Source organism: Scyliorhinus canicula, chromosome 9, assembly GCF_902713615.1.
Source record: "Scyliorhinus canicula chromosome 9, sScyCan1.1, whole genome shotgun sequence".
In the NCBI taxonomy this organism is placed as follows: domain Eukaryota; kingdom Metazoa; phylum Chordata; class Chondrichthyes; order Carcharhiniformes; family Scyliorhinidae; genus Scyliorhinus; species Scyliorhinus canicula.
This window is the reverse complement of record NC_052154.1, coordinates 195,591,341-195,614,016: the sequence shown is the minus strand read 5'-3', so window position 1 is coordinate 195,614,016 and position 22,676 is coordinate 195,591,341. Positions and strand designations below refer to the sequence as shown.

At 47.7% G+C, this 22,676-nt stretch overlaps 1 protein-coding gene across 8 annotated transcripts in view; it reads right to left on the bottom strand.

The window, feature by feature from the left end:
• ano1a (anoctamin 1, calcium activated chloride channel a) overlaps positions 1-22,676 on the bottom strand; it is a 290,522-nt gene that overhangs the window by 7,191 nt on the left and 260,655 nt on the right. Inside the window, exon 24 of one of the 8 annotated variants that reach the window (XM_038808413.1) lies at positions 4,781-4,825. The exons of the other annotated variants lie outside the window; for them this stretch is intronic. Coding sequence (XP_038664341.1) covers positions 4,817-4,825 — 9 coding nt within the window. The 3' untranslated portion in view covers positions 4,781-4,816. Of the gene's footprint in view, positions 1-4,780; positions 4,826-22,676 lie in introns of those variants that run through there. 8 annotated transcript variants of the gene reach the window in all.

The following is a 22,676-nucleotide window of genomic DNA, read 5'->3' as shown; positions in this document are numbered from 1 at the left end:
GGTCACTTGAGCGTCTTTAAGACAGAGATAGATAGGTTCCTGATTAATACGGAGATATGGGGTTACAGGAAAAAGATAGGAGAAATGGATGAGAAACATATCAGCCATGATTGAATGGCAGAACAGACTCAATGGGCCGAATGGCCAAATAACGCTCCTATGTTTTATGGTCTTATGGACTTGGACAAAAGTGACTCCAACTTGCATGGCATTGCAATGGCCCACCTTGGAGGGTTTCAATGTCATCTCCTCAGATTCTCTTCCCTGGATGGTATGCACTCAAACACCAACTCATAAGCAGAACTTTAGCTCTTCGGCTGTGCCGAGCAGACACACCCCTGTTCCAAACTGGTAGTTTTGCCCCAGCAGCCCACAGCGTGGAGTCACCAACCTTTGGCTGTCTCGAGTCTTCAAGGTCTCTTCTGGGCGCTGTTCACTTCAGGCCTACTACCTGCAGCCCATTTCTTATTTGGAGCCTGTTTCTCGGCTTCTCTCCATCTAACTGAACTGGGACCTTTTCCTATCCCTGCGTCCTCTCTGGACTTCTCTTTTGGGACCTTGGCCTGTCCGCTGCCCGGGATATTTGCAGTGCTACGGTACCAACTCTGCATGAGCCGGGTTTTTGTGCTGTTTGCCTTCCTGTGCGCTGGGCCCACAAAATGTAAAATTTGTAGCATGTGCAACTCGTTCCTGGTCCACACATTGTTCTGACACCCTGGGCTAGTGTGCGGTCAATTCCAGCCCACTTGACCCAAAGTCCCAATACAATTTAAATTAACTATGAATTCTGAGAAAATAGCCAAAGTGTCTGGCTGGCCAATAACTACAGTCACCTGGTTTGTAAATTGAAACTCAATTTTTATTAATAATAACAACTATAAATAGGCAGCAAGTAAAACTGGTTAATTATTAGCAATTCCTCAACCCCCCCTCCCCCCAAAACTCCCCTCCACCCTCTACACACACAGACAAACAGAGGGGCGAGAGGGGTGGAATGAAAACTAATGCGAAAAGTAAAAGGGTAAAAGTCTCAGATGAGCCTCTTCCTGGACATCTTTTAGTCCTTCATTTAAAGGTTCTGGCTTTTTATCTGCAGCGGTTTTCACTGTAGATTCATCAGGATCTCAAGACTTTGCTGGAGATTCAAGAACAGCAGGCAAGAAACCTTTTTGGACAATGAGAGCAAGAGAAAGAGCAACTCTCAGTATCCAGGAGAGTTCAGTTTCCTTCCTGGGTCCTCTGAAAACCTCCCATCTGACTGAAGCCACCACCTGATAGAAGCCAATCGCTGTCTGTTACTGGGCAGAATATGGTCTTTGGTCAATCCATCAACAGCCAACCAATTGAATGGAATCCCTCTGATCTCTCGGGTGCCAGAAAGTCTGAGTTTCTTTTGTTCAAAAGCTAAATTTCCAATAGCACAGTGTACTATTTTGCAACGTTTGAGTTCTGCACTTCCTCTGCTCGACTTAAAAGATATGTGCACTAAATATCCATGGATCAAAAAATGAAAACCAGAAAGTAAAAGAAATGGGAAATAAGGGAATCAACAGGATGGGGCCTTACAACATACACAAAAGCTGTGAGTTCCATAGGGAGTTCTGACCTTTGCTTACATTACAATGAACCATCACTGGTTGTCTCTTGATTTGAGGATGATGTTTATTCAGGGTCGGAGTTCCTGCCAGTAGTCTTCATGTGAGTGAGGAGGCCCATTCTCGACCCATAGATCCCTGGGTACATGGGACAGGGTGTGAAATACTGAGTGCAAGATTTGCTTCCTTTTCTTTCCTTCTTTGTTGCTGCTCATGAAGATGAGAGCCTTTAGTGGCAAAGTTGTCATTTTGAATTGAGTTCCTCCCAGTCATTAATGGTCAAGGCTATGCCTCAAGGAAAGACCCAGTGCCTTCGATGGATTTTCTTTATCCTCGACTGGAACATTGACCATGAGTGCACAGTTTCAGTCTCCTTCTCGAAGGTAGGTGGACGTGTCATGGGGGGGGGGGGGGGGGGGGGGGGGAGAGAGGGAGAGAGAGAGAGAGAGAGAGAGAGAGAAAGAGAGTCCAACAGAGAAACTAATTCTCATGACTGGGCCTGTATTCTCAGTTTCAAAGAAGGAAGAGTGATCTCACTTAAACTTACAAATTCTTACGGGGTTGGGGGGAGTGGGAGGGGGCAATAGGGTAGATGTGGATGGAGAGTTTTCCTCTGGTTCGTGTGTCTAGAACCAAAAGGGACTCAATCTCAGAATAAGGGCTAGGTCGATTAAGACCGAGCTGAGGAAGACTTTCTTCACTCAGAGGGTGATGAATCTTTGAAATTCTCTACCCCAGAGGCTGTGGAAGCTGAATCATTCAGCATGCTCAAGACGGAACAGGTTTCTGGATACTAATGACATTGATGGATATGCTAGTGTCCTCCTTGAGGCCCTGGCCTCAAGGAGGACACTAGCATTGATTGAGCTATCCTCCCAGTGAATCCGGACCGTGCGGCTATTTGAATTTCTCCAGTTGCTCAGGGGCTCAATGTAGTACAGGGGTGTGATAACAACAACTGCTCGATACACGTGTTTGACCGGCGGAGGCCTTTGTTGTCAAACACTCTGCTGTAGTTTGTAGAATGCAGAAGTCGCATAGCTAATCCAATGCTTATCAATGGTGTCCTTACACGGGAGGGAGTTGCCAAGGTATGGGACCCATTCAACATATTCGAGGGACTCCCCTTCAACCTATATGGGTGATGGTTGACCGGATGTAGTATAATATGAGCTTGTTTTGGAGCATCCAAGGTCAGGCCAAGTTTCCTGTGTGCAGAATTGAAGAGATCAAGGCCAGCTGGCAAATTTGACAAAGTGGACAACGACATTGCAGTCATTCACAAACTGTAGATGTGAAAGTCTATGTGGTCAATTTAGGTTTGGCATGGAGGCAACTGAGGTGAAAGAGTTTTCTATCTGTCCGTTATTTCAAGCTGGTGCAAGAGGGCATTACGTCTTTGGGGCCTCACGGTAGCATGGTGGTTAGCATCAATGCTTCACAGCTCCAGGGTCCCAGGTTCGATTCCCGGCTGGGTCACTGTCTGTGTGGAGTCTGCACGTCCTCCCTGTGTGTGCGTGGGTTTCCTCCGGGTGCTCCGGTTTCCTCCCACAGTCCAAAGATGTGCGGGTTAGGTGGATTGGCCATGCTAAAATTGCCCGTAGTGTAAGGTTAATGGGGGGATTGTTGGGTTACGGGTATACGGGCTACGTGGGTTTAAAGTAGGGTGATCATTGCTCGGCACAACATCGAGGGCCGAAGGGCCTGTCCTGTGCTGTACTGTTCTATGTTCTATGTCTTTCATGAGGTGAATAGCCACCGTCAGGTAGATTGCAAACAGTACGGAAATAGTGACAAAGCCTTCCTTGCTCGATTCCAGTCTAGATTTGAATGCATCTTTTTCCGATCTCCCACTCAAGGCAGTTGTAGTCAGATCATCAAGAGGCAATTGCAGGATAAGGTTGCTCGTATGTCCAAATCTTTGGAGCATATTCTACAGAGCCTTAGGATTACAGAATCAAATGCTTTGGTCTGGTCGATGAATGCAATGAAGAGTTCCTGGTGTCATTCCCGGCATTTATCTGGATTCGTCTGGCAACAAAGACCATGTCAGAGGTTATTGTAGAAGGCCTAAAGATACACCACATCTCTGGTACATCACGTCTCTGGGAGGGTCTCCTCATCCACAGGAAGCAGCAATTAAGGATTGCATGTCAGGATTATCCCTACCATGGTTAACACAGAATACCTCAATAATAGTGTGATTCATCTCTCTTGAAGATGTCACATTCCTAGGGTTGGTAGGGTGGGGGCAATGAAAGAGTTATTTTTCCTCCCAAATTTATAGGATGACTGTATGGAGTTTACGCACTGTTGTAAAGTAGGAAATATGGTGACCAATTTGTGCACAGCAAGTTCCATAGACAGAAATGTACTAATGATTTATTTTTGTGATTTTGGTTGAGGGATAAATATTGGGTAGAACACCAGGAACTCCCCTACTCTTCCTCAAATAGTGGTGGGGCCTTTTATGTTGTGGTAACGGTGTAGCTGGGACTTGTTTTAACATTTCACCTAAAGCACCTCAGATGGTGCAACACTCCCTCAGTACTGTACTGCAGTGTTGGGCTAGATTATGCCCTTTAATCTCTGGTTGTCACTTGATGGACCACAGCCACTTTCCTCTGTGCCAACGCTTCTGTTCCTCTGAGAAGCTACCTTCTCTACTCAGCATGGTAACAGCAGGCACCATCATGGTGGTCATCTGCCTTTGCTGTTAGTGCCAAGCATGCAGCTCCCTGGGTGCTGGGTTTGCTTCCTGCCCAATGTAAATCGGAGTGACACAGTAGGAGCGGGGAGTGGGGTCCTCAGAATACCCAACCCTGCTTTGAAAATCCTGCCTCGTGTTTCACCCTAGAGATGGCATCTTTGCCAGCTCAGCGCATTCTCAGCACCAGGTGGAAGCGTTTGTCAAAAATGTTGTGCTTAAATTCTCTGGAGTGGGATTTGAACAAACCTTTCAACTTTGGGTTCAGCGAGCTGCCAAGGCCGACACCTTTTTAAATGTAACCACAAAGCGAAGCTGCTTATTCAGCAAGCTTCCAGTTTAATCAACAATAGATATTATACATTCAGAACCACATAATTCATGGCTGATTTGAAACTGGCCTTTAAAACTAGGTTGCTGAGGATCACCATGCCTGCACGATAGTGACGAGATCCACATATTCTTTCACAGCCTGAATTAAAGACGCTCCTATTTAACATCTGGGGTTTGTGCGTCAGTTTGTCTGGGGAAATCAAAGAATACCATGACATTTGAGCAAAGGGGCAGATCATTTTCATGCTTGTTTGAATGACAGGAGAGGCCATATTTTCAGGCGGGCTCGTGCCAGCTGAATGCAACATTAGTACGAAATTCAATCACACTCCCAAGCCGCAGGGGCTACAGACGGGAAAAAGGACGAGCCAAGGACCATCTAGTTTATCTTCTACTATCCAGGCAGTCGCGTGATACAACAATACTGGAGTTGCTGACTGATAATAGCAATCAATTGCCACTGATTATTTGGCACCGATCCAGGAATGAGGCAAGGAAAGCTCCCAGTTGAAGGGTTTTGGCCACGGCTAACCCAAAGTCACCTGTTCCTCCCGAATATGCCTGTCTCAAATTACTCATACACAGCACCCCAAAATATTCCGTCCCAAAATAAACCTACCTCATTTAGGTATAACCTGATTAGCTCAAACATGTTTGTGACACCCTCAATTATAGATGAGGCTGAAGCCCGGTGATGTGCCCAGCACATGCCAATGTAGGTGACAAGAGCAGAGAGAGAGAGAGAGAGAGAGAGAGTGAGAGATAGAGGGAGAGTTAGGAGCTCGTGTCCAAGACGCCCAAACTAGTGATTGTGCATTAACCCATCACTGACTTGCCTGGAGATTAGGCACACACTCTCAGTGTAGCTGAATTGCCCAAACAGTGCCCCAGCTGCATAGGGTCTATTTTAATCATAGAATTTACAGTGCAGGAGGCCATTCGGCCCATCAAGTCTGCACCGGCTCTTGGAAAGAGCACCCTACCCAAGGTTAACACCTCCACCTTATCCCCATAACCCAGTAACCCCACCCCACACTAAGGGCAATTTTGGACACTGAGGGCAATTGGACACGGCCAATCCACCTAACCTGCACATCTTTGGACTGTGGGAGGAAACCGGAGCAACCGGAGGAAACCCACGCACACACGGGGAGGATGTGCAGACTCCGCACAGACAGTGATCCAAGCTGGAATCGAACCTGGGACCCTGGAGCTGTGAAGCAATTGTGCTATTTTGAAACAGGCACACGCGGGGATTTCATGTGTTCCCCCTCTCCCCATGTCCCCCTTTATCATTAGAGAATTCGCTGGCACATAACTGGCAGGCAGAAAATCCAATACAGCTTCTAGTGTGCAATACCCTGAAACTAATGGACATTGAGTGATGCACTTGGGATCCTGGGTAATTACTCAATTTCATTGATCTTGTAGTGTCTGGTGACATGGACTAGCTTGTGCTCTAGTAAACAGAGCCAGCATGCAGTTACAGTGTGGGGCATATTTCCTTCCCCACCAGGTTAAATAGAACTTGCTCTTTCATCCCATTGTTGAGGTGTGGAGTTAGATGTGTCAGCTGGGGAAAACCTGGAGGCAGAGGTGGTCCTATGAATCTACCACCTTTATTCTTCTTTGTGGCAAAGGTCGTGGGCGTGGATTGCTTGCACCTGCTACATCTCAGCTTACAGCTGAATGACTGCGTGGATTGACCAGTTGACATGGTAAAGTGAGTCACCTGACTCACTGTCGCTCTAAGGAGTGAGTGCACTCTCTGCCTGGTCACATTCGTCCAACTGACCTCAGTTGGGGTGGAGGGTGGCCCTATGAATTTGCTGTGAAACATAATTGTGGGACAATGTTCTTTCACCTTGAATATTCATCAGCTCAAATAGTTTCTGCTTAATGAAGTGTCTAATTTAATGGTTGATCAAAATTGCTGACCTGTCCTCTCTTTGCTCAGTTCTCTAGATATGGGACAACTTTATTCAGCCTGGTAAGGTGGAGTGAAATGGTAAAATGGGATTGGTCAAATCTCACTCTGTCAGCATGGTAGCACAGTGGCTAGCAACGTTGCTTCATAACTCCAGGGCCCCAGGTTTGATTTTGGAGCTGTTATGTAATTTGTATATTCTGAATTCTCCCTCAGTGTACCCGAACAGACGCCGGAATTTGGCGACTAGGGGCTTTTCACAGTAACTTCACTGCAGTGTTAATGTAAGCCTACTTGTGACAATCAAGATTATTATTACTCTAAAACTCCCGTGGACTGTCTGCCAGTTGGAGAGCGACACCTTTCATTAAAGGTCTTGAACACTTAATACAATCCACCAAACTCGGAGATTCCAGAAACCCCATACTGAATGCAAACAGAAAAGGATCGGCTATTGCATTGGAAGCTAATTCAAAAGAAGTCTATTATGACAATAAATTAATGGCTGCAGCACTATTTTCTTTCATCTTTTGTCTCTTACTCATGAATTCTTATATGTAATTGAACGATACTTTGTTTTGCAAATTTCTTTTCAATGTAATGGAAACAAATATAACCGAACATTTTACACAAGATAAATGGCACAAAACAGGTCATTTGGTCCAGCTATTCCATGCCAGTGTTCACGTTCCATTTGCGCCTCCTACTGTACTTCATCATGCAACGCCATCTCCTCCTTTCTCGTATGCTGATCTAGCCTCCACTTATAACGTTTCTGTACTATTTCCCTTATCAACTCGCGTTGGCCACGAGCTTCACATTCTCATCTCTCGAGGTAGTGCACACTCTGTTAAAACCTTTCATAATTTTATAATTCAGAAACCTGGGCGCATGGTAGCACAGTGGTTAGCATTGTTGCTTCACAGTTCCAGGGTCCCAGCTTCGGTCACTGTCTGTGCGGAGTCTGCACGTTCTCCCTGTGTCTACATGGGTTTTCTCCGGGTGCTCCGGTTTCCTCCCACAGTCCCCAAAGACATGCTATTAGTTGAATTGGACATTCTGAATTCTCCCTCAGTGCCAAGTGAGGTGGTTGAGTCAGATACGTTAGCGACCTTTAAGACTTATCTGGATAGGCACATGAACAGACGGGGTATAGAAAGATACAGGCGGTTGGTCTAGATAGGCCACATGATCGGTGCAGGCTTGGAGGGCCGAAGGGCCTGTGCCGTATTGTTCTTTGTACCCGAACACGTGCCAGAATGTGGCGACTAAGAGATTTTCACAGTAAATTCATTGCAGTGTTAATGTAAGCCTACTTGTGACAATAAAGATTAATTTTATGGCCTCTATTAATTAGATTATCAGAAATGAAAATTGCAGGAATAGTGGAACTAGCCAAGTTGCTTTTAGAGATTGCACAGTTATGACTGGCTGAATTACTACCTCGTGCGATAACCATTCTATGATTCTTTTCGATATCCTTTCAACAATAGGCAATCCGCCCTCTAACCAAGGTTCGATTCATGTTTAGCGTAACTTCTCTACTTTTCACATCTCTCCCTCTACATCTGAAAAAAAGACAGCTGGGGACCCGGAACTCAATTCAACCAAATGGGAACAAAGTCCCAAAGCGAGCGTGTTTAGCCGTGTGTTTGCCATGGCTAGACAACACAACTCGCCTTGTACAAGGGGCTTGAACAGGAAACATGCGACCAAGGCCACACAGCCTTGTTTTGTACACTGGGGAGCTCTGCTCGCCGGAACTCCCCAGTGAAGCAAGAGATTGGGAATCGAACCCCGACTATGGGGTCTGGGAGCCCTGCCCACCCTCCTTACAGCAGCCCCCCCCCCCCCCCCCCTCCACACCTACACGAGGCCCCTTCGTAACACCCTTCCCTTTCATGGGCATGGCCTCCTTCAGGCACTGGCACTAGGCACCACCAGCCTGGCACCGCTAGTGTGTCCAGTTGGCACCACCAGGGTGCCAGGGAACTGCCCAGCCCCATCCCCAACCACCCTGGGGCTCCAATGGTCTTCGAGACCCCCAGACTGGCCGTCACGCCTCGTCTCCACTTGTGGAGATCAGTATTAATGGGCACCCAGTTCAGGCCTCACCAGTGATGCTGGTGACTCCCGGCTGGTGGGAGAATGTGACCTCAAATGAGCGATGCATACTTAAATGAGCCATTTGGCCAGCGAAGGCGTGATCCAAATAGCACCAGGCACCGTGGGTCGCAAAGCCAGATTTGGGCTGTGATGCCCCTGGGACCTCTCCAGTGATGACTCCGGCACCCCCAGACCGGCACCTAGTGCGACGCAGCGGGAAAATCGTGCCCCTGGTGTTCATGTCCGTATTAACATCTGTCACGACATTTGGTGATTTGAAAGCACAAATAAGATAGAACAGCTATTTTAGACACAGTTGCAAAGTTACAACAACTGGGACTATGGATAGTCAAGGTATTTTACTGAAAGACAGCAAGAAAGGAAGCAGAGGTTGGGTAGCTCTGTTAATAAATGAGGAGATGATCCAATAGAAATATTCTTGATTTGGAAGATCAAATAATAGATCAGTTTGGGTGGAGAAGAAGAAACTGAGAAAGGAAGTCAGTCATTGGTGAGAGTAGCTTAGGGACCCATAACAGTGGATACATGAAAACATGGGAACATAGAAAATAGGAGAGTAGGCCATTTGGCCCTTCGAACCTGCTCCGACACTCAATATGATCATGGCTGATCATACAACTCAAACCTGTATGCTCTTTCCTCCCATATCCCTTGATCCCGTTAGCCCCAAGTGCCATATCTAACTGATTCTTAAAAAAAAAAATTTGGCCTCAACTGCTTCCTGTGACACGAATTCCACATGTTCACCACTCTCGGGGTAAAGCGATTTCTCCTAATCTCAGTCCCTATCCTTAGACTATGAGATCCTCCCTCATTCTTCTGAACTCCAGCGAAAGTAATCCTAACTGATATCTCCTCATCAGTCAGTCCTGTCATCCCAGGAATTGGTCTGGTAAACCTTCTCTGCACTCCCTCTATACAAGAACATCCGTCCTCAGATAGAACATAGAACAGTACAGCACAGAACAGGCCTTTCGGCCCTCAATGTTGTGCCGAGCCATGATAGGGAAACCAAAACGGAATACAATATTGCAGGTGTGGCCTCACCAAGTATAACTGCAGCACGGCATCCCTGCTCCTGAACTCAAATCCTCTTCCTATCAAGGCCAATCTATCATTTACCTTCTTTACCGTCTGCTGTATCTTCAGTGACTGGTGTACAAGGACACCCAGGTTTCATTGCACATTCCCCTCTCTCAATTTATTCAGATATGAATCTACTTTCCCGTTTTTGCTACCAAAGTGGATACCATTTACCCACATTACGCTGCATCTATCATTCATTTTCCCACTCAACTTGCCCAAATGCCACTGAAGTATCTTTACATCCTCCTCACAGCTCACCCTCCTGCCCAGCTTTGTACATCTGCAAATTTTGGGATAATACAATTATCTCTGTAGGTAGTGTATATATCAACAATGGGGGGCGTATAGAAAACACACTGAAATAAGTGTTGGCAATTTTAATCTTTTTTTTGATTGACTGAATCAAATTGGCAAAAGTAGCCTTAAGGAGGATATGACAGAATGTATTGAGCAAAGTTTCACAGAACAATGTGTTCTGGCAGCACAAGTGGCTAGCACTGTGGCTTCACAGCGCCAGGGTCCCAGGTTTGATTCCCTGCTGGGTCACTGCCTGTGTAGAGTCTGCACGTTCTCCCAGTGTCAGCGTGGGTTTCCTCCAGGTGCTCCGGTTTCTTCCCGCAGTCCAAAGACGTGCAGGTTAGGTGGATTGGCCATGCTGAATTGCCCTTAGTGACCAAAAAGGTTAGGAGGGGTTATTGGGTTACGGGGATAGGGTGGAAATGTGTTGAAGTGGGTTGGTGCAGATTCGATGGACTGAATGGCCTCCTTCTGCACTGTATGTTTTATGTTCTATGTTGGTATCAACCATGGTAGACTTGGTAATGTTTCATGAGGCAGGATTTGTTGATGATCTTATAGTAAAAGATTCTCCAAGTTGGAGTGATCATAACATTTATACAATTACAGATTAATTTTGAAGGCAGAAAATGTGGCCCATAACTAGTTTATTAAATTTAACTAAAAGCAATTACAAGGTTTGGATACACAATTGGGTAAAGTGGATTGGGATGGAGTGTACAGAGAAAAAGAGGCAAGTTGGGAAAGCAACAGTGGATATTTCATATCCATTGTGAATGGGAAAGAAAGACTCCAAGAGAAGGATGGTCCATCCATGGTTAACTAAGGAAGATCAGGATGTATAAGAACAGTTGTACAATGCTACAAAGCTCAGTGGCAGCCCAGAGGATTGTGGACATTTTAGAAATCAACAAATGATGACCAAAAAGTATGGGGGGGGGGGGTGATAATTGGAGTTTTAGAAAACAAGCAAGGCAGATAAAAAACAGACAGTAAACGCTTCTACAGGTATTTAAAAAGGAAGAGAGTAGCTAAAGTGAGCATTGGTATCTTAGAGTTTGAGACTGGGGAATTAATAATGAGAAACAGGGAAATGGCAGAGATTTTGAACAAGTAATTTATATGGTTATTCACAAAATAACAATAAAAGTCACAAAATGCATCCCAAGAATAGTAGCAAAGCAGGAGCAACAGGGAGTGAGAGCCATTAGAGAAAATATACAAATAAATCTAATGGGAGTAAAGGATAGCAAGTCCCCTGGACCTGATAACATTGATTGTAGCTGGGTTGATTGGCCGTGTTAAATTGCCTCTTTTCCCCAGATTCTGCAATTGTTCCAGCAGATTTGAGGAACACAGAAATTAAAAACCCATCGGCTAGTTCGTATGACACGTCATTGGGAAAATGCTCGAATCCATTCGTAAGGACATAGGAGCAGGATAGTTAGAATATCATAATACAAATCAGGCAGAGCCAACATGATATTGTGAAAGAGGAATAGTGTTTGACAAGTTTATTAAAGCGTTTGAAGATGTAAGAAGTGGGGTGGATAAGGGGAAAACAGTGGATGTAGTGTATTTGGTATCCTAAAGGCATTCAATGAGGTTCTGCTTAAAATAAGCACTAATGGCATATTAGCATGAATGGAAGATTGGAAACAGTCAGGATAAATGGGTCATGTTCCTGTTAGCAAACAGTAACCAGCTGGGTGTCATAAGGATTAGTGCTGGGGGCTCATTCATCTGACCTATATTAATGATTTGGCTGAAGATACTGACTACATTGTAGCCATTTGCTGATGATACTAAGATAGGTAGGAATGCAATTTGTGAGGAACATAGACATAGAATTAGAATTTACAGTGCAGAAGGAGGCCATTCGGCCCATCGAGTCTGCACCGGCTCCTGGAAAGAGCACCCTACCCAAGGTTAACATCTCCACCCTATCCCCATAACCCAGTAACCCCACCCAACACTAAGGGCAATTCTGGACACGAAGGGCAATTTATCATGGCCAATCCACCTAACATGCACATCGTTGGACTGTGGGAGGAAACCGGAGCACCCGGAGGAAACCCACGCACACACGGGGAGGATGTGCAGACTCCGCACAGAAAGTGACCCAAGCCGGAATCGAACCTGGGACCCTGGAGCTGTGAAACGATTGTGCGATCCACAATGCTACCGTGCTGCCCCAAATGTAGGTTAAGTGGACAACACATGCACTATAACGTGGGAAAATGTGAGGAGGTCCACTTTGGCAGGAAGAGGAGAAAAACAGATGATCTAAAAAAGAGAGAGAGAGAGAGAGAGAGAGAGAGAGAAGGAGCAGAATACGGTGGTACAAAAGGGCCCAGGTGTCGTTGTACATGAATCACTGAAAGGTTATCATATAGGTATGGAAAGTTATTAGGTCGACAAATGGAACGCTGGCCTCTTTGCAAGGGGTTGGAGTGGGAAAGGCGGGATGTCTTGCTACAACTATACAGGACATCTACCAGAGCAAAGCTGCAGGGCTGCACACAGTTCAGGCCTTCTTACTGAGGGATAGAATTGCAAGCAGCCTGGAGACGATTCACTCGGCTGATTCCAGGGATAAAGGGGTTGTCTTATGAGGACAGGCAGGGGCTCTAATCAGTAGACTTCAGAAGGATGACAGGTGATGTTGGTGAAACACAAGATTCGGTGGGAATTTGCCAGGGTCGACGCTGAGAGGGTGCTTCCCTTGTTGGGGAAAATCAAGAACTAGGAGGGCAGAGTTTTAAAATTAACAAAATGCTGCAGCATTTGCCTCAGTACCACAGCTTCAGGAGAGGTTCCCAATTCCCTGGAGTGGGGCTCAAACCTAAAAAACATCTAACTCCGAGATATGATTGCTAATAATTGTACCACAGTTTGTTACTTAACAGCAGTATACACAAGAGTGATTTAATATTAGTATAGTCATGGTCAATCCAAGACTCGCAAAGCAGACGTCTGTCCCCTTGCTATTGGCGGACCTTCTGTCTCTTTTCTAAGGGGGTGGGGTGGTGGTGGGCTAGTTTGTGGGGGGAGGGGATGGACAGATGTGTGGGGGGTGGTCTGGTTTGTGGGGGGGGGGGTGGTCTGGTTTGTGGGGTGGTTTGTGCGGGGGTGGCAGTGTTGGGGTGGCTGGTTTGTGGGGGAGGTGGTCAGGTTTGTGGGGGAGGGGGGTGTACAGATGTGGGGGGGTGGTCTGGTTTGTGGGGGGGTGGTCTGGTTTGTGGGGTGGTGTTGGGGTGGCTTGTGGGGGGCTGGTTTGTGGGGGGGTGGGTGTGGGCTGGTTTGTGGGGGGGTGGGCTGGTTTGTGGGGGGGTGGGCTGGTTTGTGGGGGGGTGGGCTGGTTTGTGGGGGGTGGGCTGGTTTGTGGGGGGTGGGCTGGTTTGTGGGGGGTGGGCTGGTTTGTGGGGGGTGGGCTGGTTTGTGGGGGGTGGGCTGGTTTGTGGGGGGTGGGCGGGTTTGTGGGGGGTGGGCTGGTTTGTGGGGGGTGGGCTGGTTTGTGGGGGGCGGGCTGGTTTGTGGGGGGCGGGCTGGTTTGTGGGGGGCGGGTGGGCTGGTTTGTGGGGGGCGGGTGGGCTGGTTTGTGGGGGGCGGGTGGGCTGGTTTGTGGGGGGCGGGTGGGCTGGTTTGTGGGGGGCGGGTGGGCTGGTTTGTGGGGGGCGGGCTGGATTGTGGGGGGCGGGCTGGTTTGTGGGGGGTGGGGTGGTTTGTGGGGGGTGGGGGTGTTTGTGGGGGGTGGGGGTGTTTGTGGGGGGCGGGTGGGCTGGTTTGTGGGGGGCGGGTGGGCTGGTTTGTGGGGGGCGGGTGGGCTGGTTTGTGGGGGGCGGGCTGGATTGTGGGGGGCGGGCTGGTTTGTGGGGGGTGGGGTGGTTTGTGGGGGGTGGGGGTGTTTGTGGGGGGTGGGGGTGTTTGTGGGGGGCGGGTGGGCTGGTTTGTGGGGGGCGGGTGGGCTGGTTTGTGGGGGGGTGGGCTGGTTTGTGGGGGGTGGGCTGGTTTGTGGGGGGTGGGCTGGTTTGTGGGGGGTGGGCTGGTTTGTGGGGGGGTGGGCTGGTTTGTGGGGGGTGGGCTGGTTTGTGGGGGGTGGGCTGGTTTGTGGGGGGTGGGCTGGTTTGTGGGGGGTGGGCTGGTTTGTGGGGGGTGGGCTGGTTTGTGGGGGGGGGGCTGGTTTGTGGGGGGTGGGCTGGTTTGTGGGGGGTGTGCTGGTTTGTGGGGGGTGGGCTGGTTTGTGGGGGGTGGGCTGGTTTGTGGGGGGTGGGCTGGTTTGTGGGGGGTGGGCTGGTTTGTGGGGGGTGGGCTGGTTTGTGGGGGGTGGGCTGGTTTGTGGGGGGTGGGCTGGTTTGTGGGGGGGCGGGTGGGCTGGTTTGTGGGGGGCGGGTGGGCTGGTTTGTGGGGGGCGGGTGGGCTGGTTTGTGGGGGGCGGGTGGGCTGGTTTGTGGGGGGCGGGTGGGCTGGTTTGTGGGGGGCGGGCTGGTTTGTGGGGGGCGGGCTGGTTTGTGGGGGGTGGGGTGGTTTGTGGGGGGTGGGGTGGTTTGTGGGGGGTGGGGGTGTTTGTGGGGGGTGGGCTGGTTTGTGGGGGGCGGGTGGGCTGGTTTGTGGGGGGCGGGTGGGCTGGTTTGTGGGGGGCGGGTGGGCTGGTTTGTGGGGGGCGGGTGGGCTGGTTTGTGGGGGGCGGGTGGGCTGGTTTGTGGGGGGCGGGTGGGCTGGTTTGTGGGGGGCGGGTGGGCTGGTTTGTGGGGGGCGGGTGGGCTGGTTTGTGGGGGGCGGGTGGGCTGGTTTGTGGGGGGGTGGGGGGGGGGGGGGGGGGTGAGAATAGATGTAGGCCACTCCAAGCAGCACTTATTTTTCATGCTTGCGTGAACCCGTCCAGGATAAACATGCTATTGTCCGAGATAGCCCGCGTTTCAGTAGGAAATGAACCAGATTTTAAAATGTTTTATTAAAATCAATTGATTTAAGCAGATTAAGCAGATTGCAAAGTGCTACATCATTACCAAGATAACTTACTAAACAACTGCCCACACTTCCTTCAAGTGACTCTGCAATTCAGCCATTTAACTGACTCAAATGCATTTTGTGGACCAAAAACTATAGTTTGATTATCTAAGCGAGATACCCATAAACTGTTAACCATTTCTTGATCACCCAGTCACGAAGCGCATCACCTCCAGACTCCCAGAATGCCTTGATCCACTGCAATTCACATACCGCTGCAACCGGTCCACAGCAGACGCCATTTCCCTGACCGGACACTCATCACCAAAGCATCTCGACAACAAGGACTCCTACATCAGACTCCTATTTATTGACTACAGCTCAGCCTTCAACACCATAATCCCAGCCAAGCTCATACCAAAGCTCCAAAACCTAGGACTTGGCTCCTCCCTCTGCAACTGGATCCTCGACTTTCTGACCCACAGACCACAATCAGTAAGAATAAACAACAACAACTTCACAATAGTCCTCAATACCGGGGCCCCGCAAGGCTGCGTACTTAGCCCCCTACTCTACTCCCTGTACACACCTGACTGCGTGCCAAAATTTGGTTCCAACTCCATCTCCAAGTTTGCTGACGATACGACCATAGAGGGCCGGATCTCGAATAATGTCAAGTTTAAAAAAAAAACTTAATGATCTGTTGAGTTACTCGCAGAAAAATACCAGTCCAAAGCAGCAGTGTTTCCTCACAGTAAATATTGCTCAGGTTTCAGTTAGTAACCAGACATACTAGGGAACTTTCATAATGGTTGGGGAAGTGGGCTGTTGGTTGATTGGCTGGGTCAAGGACAAAGCTATTCCCATAGCTTTTCATGGTGCTGATTTGCAGAAAGGAAGGAGTGCGACAAAGTGTTTTTTTTTTAAAAAAGGGGCCTAGCTCTCTAAATCCCCTATTCTCCCTCAGAATCACCACACAGTGTCATTTCAACTCTTAGGAACTTTGTAGAAAAGGTAAATCAAAGTTGAAGGAAAGGAGGAACAGAAATGAGAAGATGACAGAAAGACATGTTAACAGGAACATTTTAATTTTCCAGACTTCTAAGCTACCCTTGCCCTTACACAACCTGCTTCTTTTCTGGGCCTCTGATCATTTTTGTATTTTGATCTGTAGCTACACTGACTTGGCTCTGATCTAAAGGCCGAAAAGTTTGAGACAGTTAACAGAGACACAAGACAAGGAAAGAGGGAACCAACAATGTTCCAAAAGATTTGGCACATTTCCCAAAGGAAGAGAAAAGGTCAGGAAGCCGTCTTTGTTCCGTTCCCAGTCGAAATCTTGATTTAGAAGAAAAATCATACAGCTGTACAAAGCCAATTTCCTTGGAAACAGTTCCCTTGTCTACTTGAGCATTTTGGGTTTAGAATTCTACAGTGAATCATTACTGAATTCCAAGACAAGAAATTTCTAGAATGATCGCTCAAGCACTGAGGCTTCAAAAGGAAAGAATCAGGTACAATTATTGCACACACTCTGCCCTCCCCTCCTATTCCAAATTCACAGAAGCTGTTCACACAATGGGTCAATGTTACAATTTTCACCTTTGCCATTCCTCACAGAAGTGGCTCGAGGGGCTGTGGTTCCTGAATTTGTCTGTTCTTACCTGTCTCGATGGGTTATCTTGCCAGAATGATGTGACTTTGCACAATATGAAGAACAGTACAACATTGTGGGCTGAAGGGCCTGTTCCTAAGCCTGAACCAATGATGATGCCTGTCTAAACTAAAATCTTCTGTACTTCCATGGTCAGTATCTCTCTATTCCCATCCTACTCTTGTATTGGTCATGATGCCTCTTAAACAAAAGAGATACAAAGAACAGTAAAGAATTAAATACATAGAAACATATGTGGAAAATAGCAGGAGGAGGCCGTTCAACCCTTCGACCCTGCTCCACAATTCATTATGATCATGGCTGATTATCACATTCAATACACTGATCAGCAAAATGGCCCCGAGCCTTGCTCTCCCTTTATCCTCTGCTCCCAGTACAGTGTCCCTCGTGGATCCAGTGCTCTCTGTTGCCTGAAGGTTATGGTTTGTCTAGCGATATTTGCCACCACTTTGTGTTGTGTAAACCATGCCCATTTCTTTCTGATTTACGAAAGGATACAAGAAATCACATGCTAGCTACATCCATATTACTCTTGGATTAGTAATAGCAAGTAGTAATTGGAGCTCGTAACAAATGTAATATAATAATTGTGGGCGGCTTGATCTTCATATAGACCGGGGTTGGGGGGGGGGGGGGGGGGGATCTACTGGCCACATTGCGCCTGAACGGAACATGACATGGGCCGATAGTTGCCGGGAGAGGTTGCCGGGAGAGGTTGCCGGGAGAGGTCTCCCGCTGGCTTCCCGACAGCCAGTGTGCTTCGCGGGTTCTACCCCAGTCACATCATGATCCTGCCCACAATGGGTAGGACAAAGCCTCACACAACTATGTAGGTTTAAAACCCACTTTGCCTCGTGAACTGAGCCCAGGAGCAGGGTTAGGATAAGGCTGAGGGGAGAATTTATTTCACACAAAAGGTTGCTGAATTATCATAATTCTCGACCCTAGAGGGTTGTGGATTTTATATTGTCTCTCCATGTCCTTCCTGCAATAGCGAATTACATAGAATTTACAGTGCAGAAGGAGGCCATTCGGCCCATCAAGTCTGCACCGGCTCTTGGAAAGAGCACCCTATCCCCTACCCAAGGTCAACACCTCCACCCTATCCCCATAACTCAGTAACCCCACCCAACACCAAGGGCAATTTTGGACACCAAGGGCAATTTATCATGGCCAATCCACCTAACCCGCACATCTTTGGACTGTGGGAGGAAACCGGAGCACCCGGAGGAAATCCATGCACACACGGGGAGGATGTGCAGACCCCGCACAGACAGTGACCCAAGCCGGAATCGAACCTGGGACCCTGGAGCTGTGAAGCGATTGTGCTATCCACAATGCTACCGTGCTGCCCTAATTTAGTACTTACATCTTGAAAATAAAGGATAGTGTATTCTTAAAAAGATTATATGCAGTGTTATAACATTTTGATTAAAATCAGGTAATCACTATGCGGTAAATCCTGATGCCACTTCTATTCATTAATTGTATATTCCCATTTTCAAGGCAGATTAGGAGATGGCAAATTTTTAGTAATTAGCAGAATTTGAATAATTAATCTCAGAACAATTTTAGGAAGTGGATGCGCATCAAACCATACATTTCTCCTATTCCACCTCGGAGTCTACTCTGCTTTACAGACATAACTGGAAAAACAAGACTCCATTCCAAAGTCCTACAAATATGAATTACCTCCCACTTCTCCATATTGACTTCATCTGCCACCTCTGTCAGCTCCACCAACTTGTCTATGTCATTTTGAGGTTCTACACTGCCCTTCTCAGTTTGAAGTCTTTCCAACTTTGGTATTATCCACAGGCTTTGAAATTGTCCCTTGCACACCAAGGCCGAGATCATTAATATATATCAGAAAAAGTGGTGTCTCTCGGTTTCCCATTACTCAGCCAACTTTGTATCCATGTTGCTACTGTCCCTTTTATTCCAGGAGCTATAACCTTTCCCAGGTCTGTTGTGGGGCCCTGTATCAAATGGATGTTTGAAATTCACGTACAGCGCATCAACCCTCAGTTACTTCTTCAAACAAATAGTGAGACATGGGGCATGATTCTCCGGCCACCTTGCACTCTCAGCCAAGCGAAATGAGGCCAGTGAATAGCTGGCGAGGCCAAAAACGAGAACTGCGCCAAGCTCCAAATAGTTTGCAATGCAACCAGCCTGTCCCCCCCCCCCCCCCCCAGGTGAAATTGTGTCTTGCCATAGTGTGGCAAGGAACCAATTATCACCACTTAAGCCCCATTTCCATACAATTAACAGGAGACACCCGATATCCAATGGCTCTCCGTCATTCAGCAAATTCCCCAGCAAGCGGTCACGCTGGTGCAGATTAGTGCTCCTTATGAAAAACGTGAACTTGGTGGACGGGCGGAGCGAGGAGGAGGTGAGTAGCCATCTTTGCTCACAGGCAAAGAGTCTGCGTCAGTCTGGGCCTGCTCCCGGCGGTTGTGGGAGACCGTTTCCCGAGGAGACACAGAGGGCTTTGCAGCCACATGCGTGGTTCACAGTGATGGGAGAGGCAGTATGAAGGGAGAGTTGGTGGGGGGTTGCGGTCACATGGAGAGTTGTCGGGTGGACGTTCCCGTGGGGGTAGTAAGTTCTCGGAGGGAGGGGGTGGGGCATTCGTGTCTACTCACTCATGCTGCCCAGTGTAGGTCTTTGACCCTTTTTCAGCACTGGAGACCAGTCTTACTGGTCCCACTCCCAGCGCTCACAGCCGCCACCACCTCATCCCGGGCTGCCCTGTGGTAGAGGCAGGTACGATAGCATCATTTAAGATGCATCTGGACAGATATATGAATGGGTGGGGAACAGAGAGAAGTAGACCTTGGAAAATAGGCAACAGGTTTAGATAAAGGATCTGGATCGGCGCAGGCTGGGAGGGCCGAAGGGCCTGTTCCTGTGCTGTAATTTTCTTTGTTCTTTGACCCCTTGGGGAACAGGACATGTCTCTTGGCCTCCATGGCATCTAGCAGCCTCCCCAGGTCAGCATCCCTGAATCTTGGGGCCGGTGTCCTCGGTGCCATTGTTTCCAGCTGGCTGTGGTTGACTGAGCAAGTGCTGCTCGATCTCGTTAGCGGGGGGCTGGCGAGTGCGGTCCCGGCGAATCGGCTGCTGAGCCTTCATTTGTGGTGAGAAATCTGTGGGGCCTCATGAAGTGGATTAACATGGAATAGCATTGCCGGCCTCACTGGGCAGAGCGTTGGGAAGCCCATGGCAATTCCCACTCGCTACCACCCTTAGAGAGCTTTCTGGAGAATCGTGCCTATGATTTTCCCTGAATAAATCCATGCTGGTTCTTCCTAATCAAACCACATTTTCCATGTGATTATTAATTCTATCCCAAACAGTTTCTTTCCCAGAAGGTTCCCCACCACGGAGGCTGAACTGGTCCAATGCGGCTGTCCAGACATTGCTGGGTTCATCCTTACAAACCTTTATGAACAAGGACATAATGTTTGCAATTCTCCAGTCCTCTGGCACTTCCCCCGAGATTAGGGAAAGCTGAAAGATTATAGCCAGCGTCCTTGCAATTTCCAATCTCACCTCCTTCAATATCCGTGGATGCAGCACATCTGGTCCAGGTGTCTCGTCAACTGGCAGTTTATCCAGTGCCTCCTGCTCAGCAATTTTTAACTAATCCAATGAGTTTGTTCCTCCAATTTTTAACATTCCTGACTTCATCCTTTTATAATTTATGTACCTACAGAAGGATTTGGGATTCTCCTTCATGTCCGTTGCCGATCTTTTCCCATAATCCCTCTTCCCTTCTCGTATTTGCTTCTTCACCTCCCTCTGAACCTTCTGTATTCGGCCTGCTTCTCAATTGTATTTTATATCTGGCACGTGTCACGAGCACCACCTTTACTCCTTTACCTTATTTTCTATCTCCTTTTTTATCCAGAGAGCTCTGGGTTAATTTGCCCTCCATTCTCGTTCATTCCCCAGTCCACCCATGGCCCTCCAATCCCCTTACTCAGTGTCCCTTGGATAACACAAGCAAAGTTAGGAATTCTCTTCACAGGATGGCACAAGCTTTTATTTCACCAGCCTGTTGGGGCATCAGTGTCCTGTGCCACCAATGGTACCTCTCATAATGCTGCGACTACAGTGAACCAACGCTGAAGATAACCAACACAACAGCTGAAGATAAATTTTATTAGACTCCGTATGGTTTCCAAGTAAGGTAAAACTATCAGTTTCAAAATAGTAAAATTCAAACTAGTGTGGGATCCTAACGATGCAAGAACTAACTGGCTCCAGTTCATAAAACTCATTTAAGAAAAGCACCATCAGTCTTGGTTGTGTATACAATGTGCCATTATTTATACAAAAGGTATTTTTTGTTCTGCATAAATCAAGTTGAAAACTTTTTTTAAAAAGTCTCAAACAATCTATCACCTTTGGCAGAATAGGGCCCTCGCACAATAATCTCCATCATCGGACTATTCCAGAGGCAACCATCAGAAAACCTGGGTCAATAAGCCGGCTTCAAATCTTTCACATTCATTCCACTTTGCATAAAGCTGATATATGTTTGGTTGATAGAAATTATATTTTCGTGTTAAGGCTATCCCAATCTCTCTCTCTCTCTCTCTCTCTCTTCCCCCCCTTCCCCCCCCCCCCCCACCTTCCTTCCCGAGCACTGGGGCAGCCGCTCCGGTGCCCTGGAGCTGCATGTCCAAAAATGGAAACGAGTCCTCACCTCCTCAGATCCCAGAGCAGCCTTTGAGCCAGCTTCACGTTTTTAAAAAAGAATTACTAAATGACACTCGTGTGATTTCTCGCTGGGGAGCCGGTTAATTCTTGGGAGGCCACTACATTTGGCTTCAATCTCACCGATGAGATGGAAATTAATGCAAATTTGGGTTAATGATACGTACGCCATATATGGTCCAGATCCGGAACTTTCCTTTTGGAAAGGGTCGGTTAGATGGCAAACTGATTCGCAGCCGGCACGAATCTTGATTTTGGCCTTTCCCATTAAACCAGCACTTCCAGATTCACGCTGGGTACAAGGCAGTGATTAAATCACACCTCTGATTGCTCTTCACTGGAGAAGAATTGAGAAATGCACTTGTATGTTTTTTAGAAGCCACTTCGGAACATAGGAATTCAGAGCAGAAGTAGGCAATTCAGCCCCTCGAGCCTGCTCTGCCATTTAATCAGACCATAGCTGATCTCGTCCTGGTCTCAAATTCACCTCTCCACCTGTCCCCCATATCCCTTTGACCCGTTTTTTTAAAAGTCAGAAATATATCCATCTCCCTCTTGAAACCTTTTAATAATTCAGATTCCACCACACTATGGGGCAACGAGTTCCACAAATTCACGACCCTCAGCAAGAAGTAGTTCCTCCTCATCTCAGTTTTACCGCCTCTCAACCTATATCTGTGATTGTCCCACAAAGGGGAACATTTGGTCAATGTTTACTTTATCAATCCCTTTTAGTATTTTATATACCTCGATCAGATCCACACTCACCCTTCTAAACTCCAGCGAGTTAAGCCTAAATTCTTCAATCTCTCCTCATATGTCAACCCCTACATCCCGGAATCAATCGGGTGAATCTCCTCTGAACTGCCTCCAATGCCACCACATCCTTCCTCAAATAAGGAGACCAAAACTGGACACAATACTCCAGATGTGGTTTCACCAACACCCCATACAGCTCAAGAAGGCCAGAAATTGAAACCAGAGCCATTTACCAAGTGATTATTAATGTTGCACAATGACCTCATGCAATCAGTCATTGGTGGCATTTGATTTTACATAAAAACCTAACAGGGAGGTGACTTTGAAGCAGTAACAGTCGCTATAGCTCTCGTCTCTGCGATAGTGTTAGGAAAACACAGTTTGTGAAATGCTGAACACTGACAGTTCCCATTTTACTGGGAAAGTTCAGGATGTTAGTTTCTGGGCATCCACAAATTTGTCTTGGGAAAAGCAACTTCAGAAAGCGTT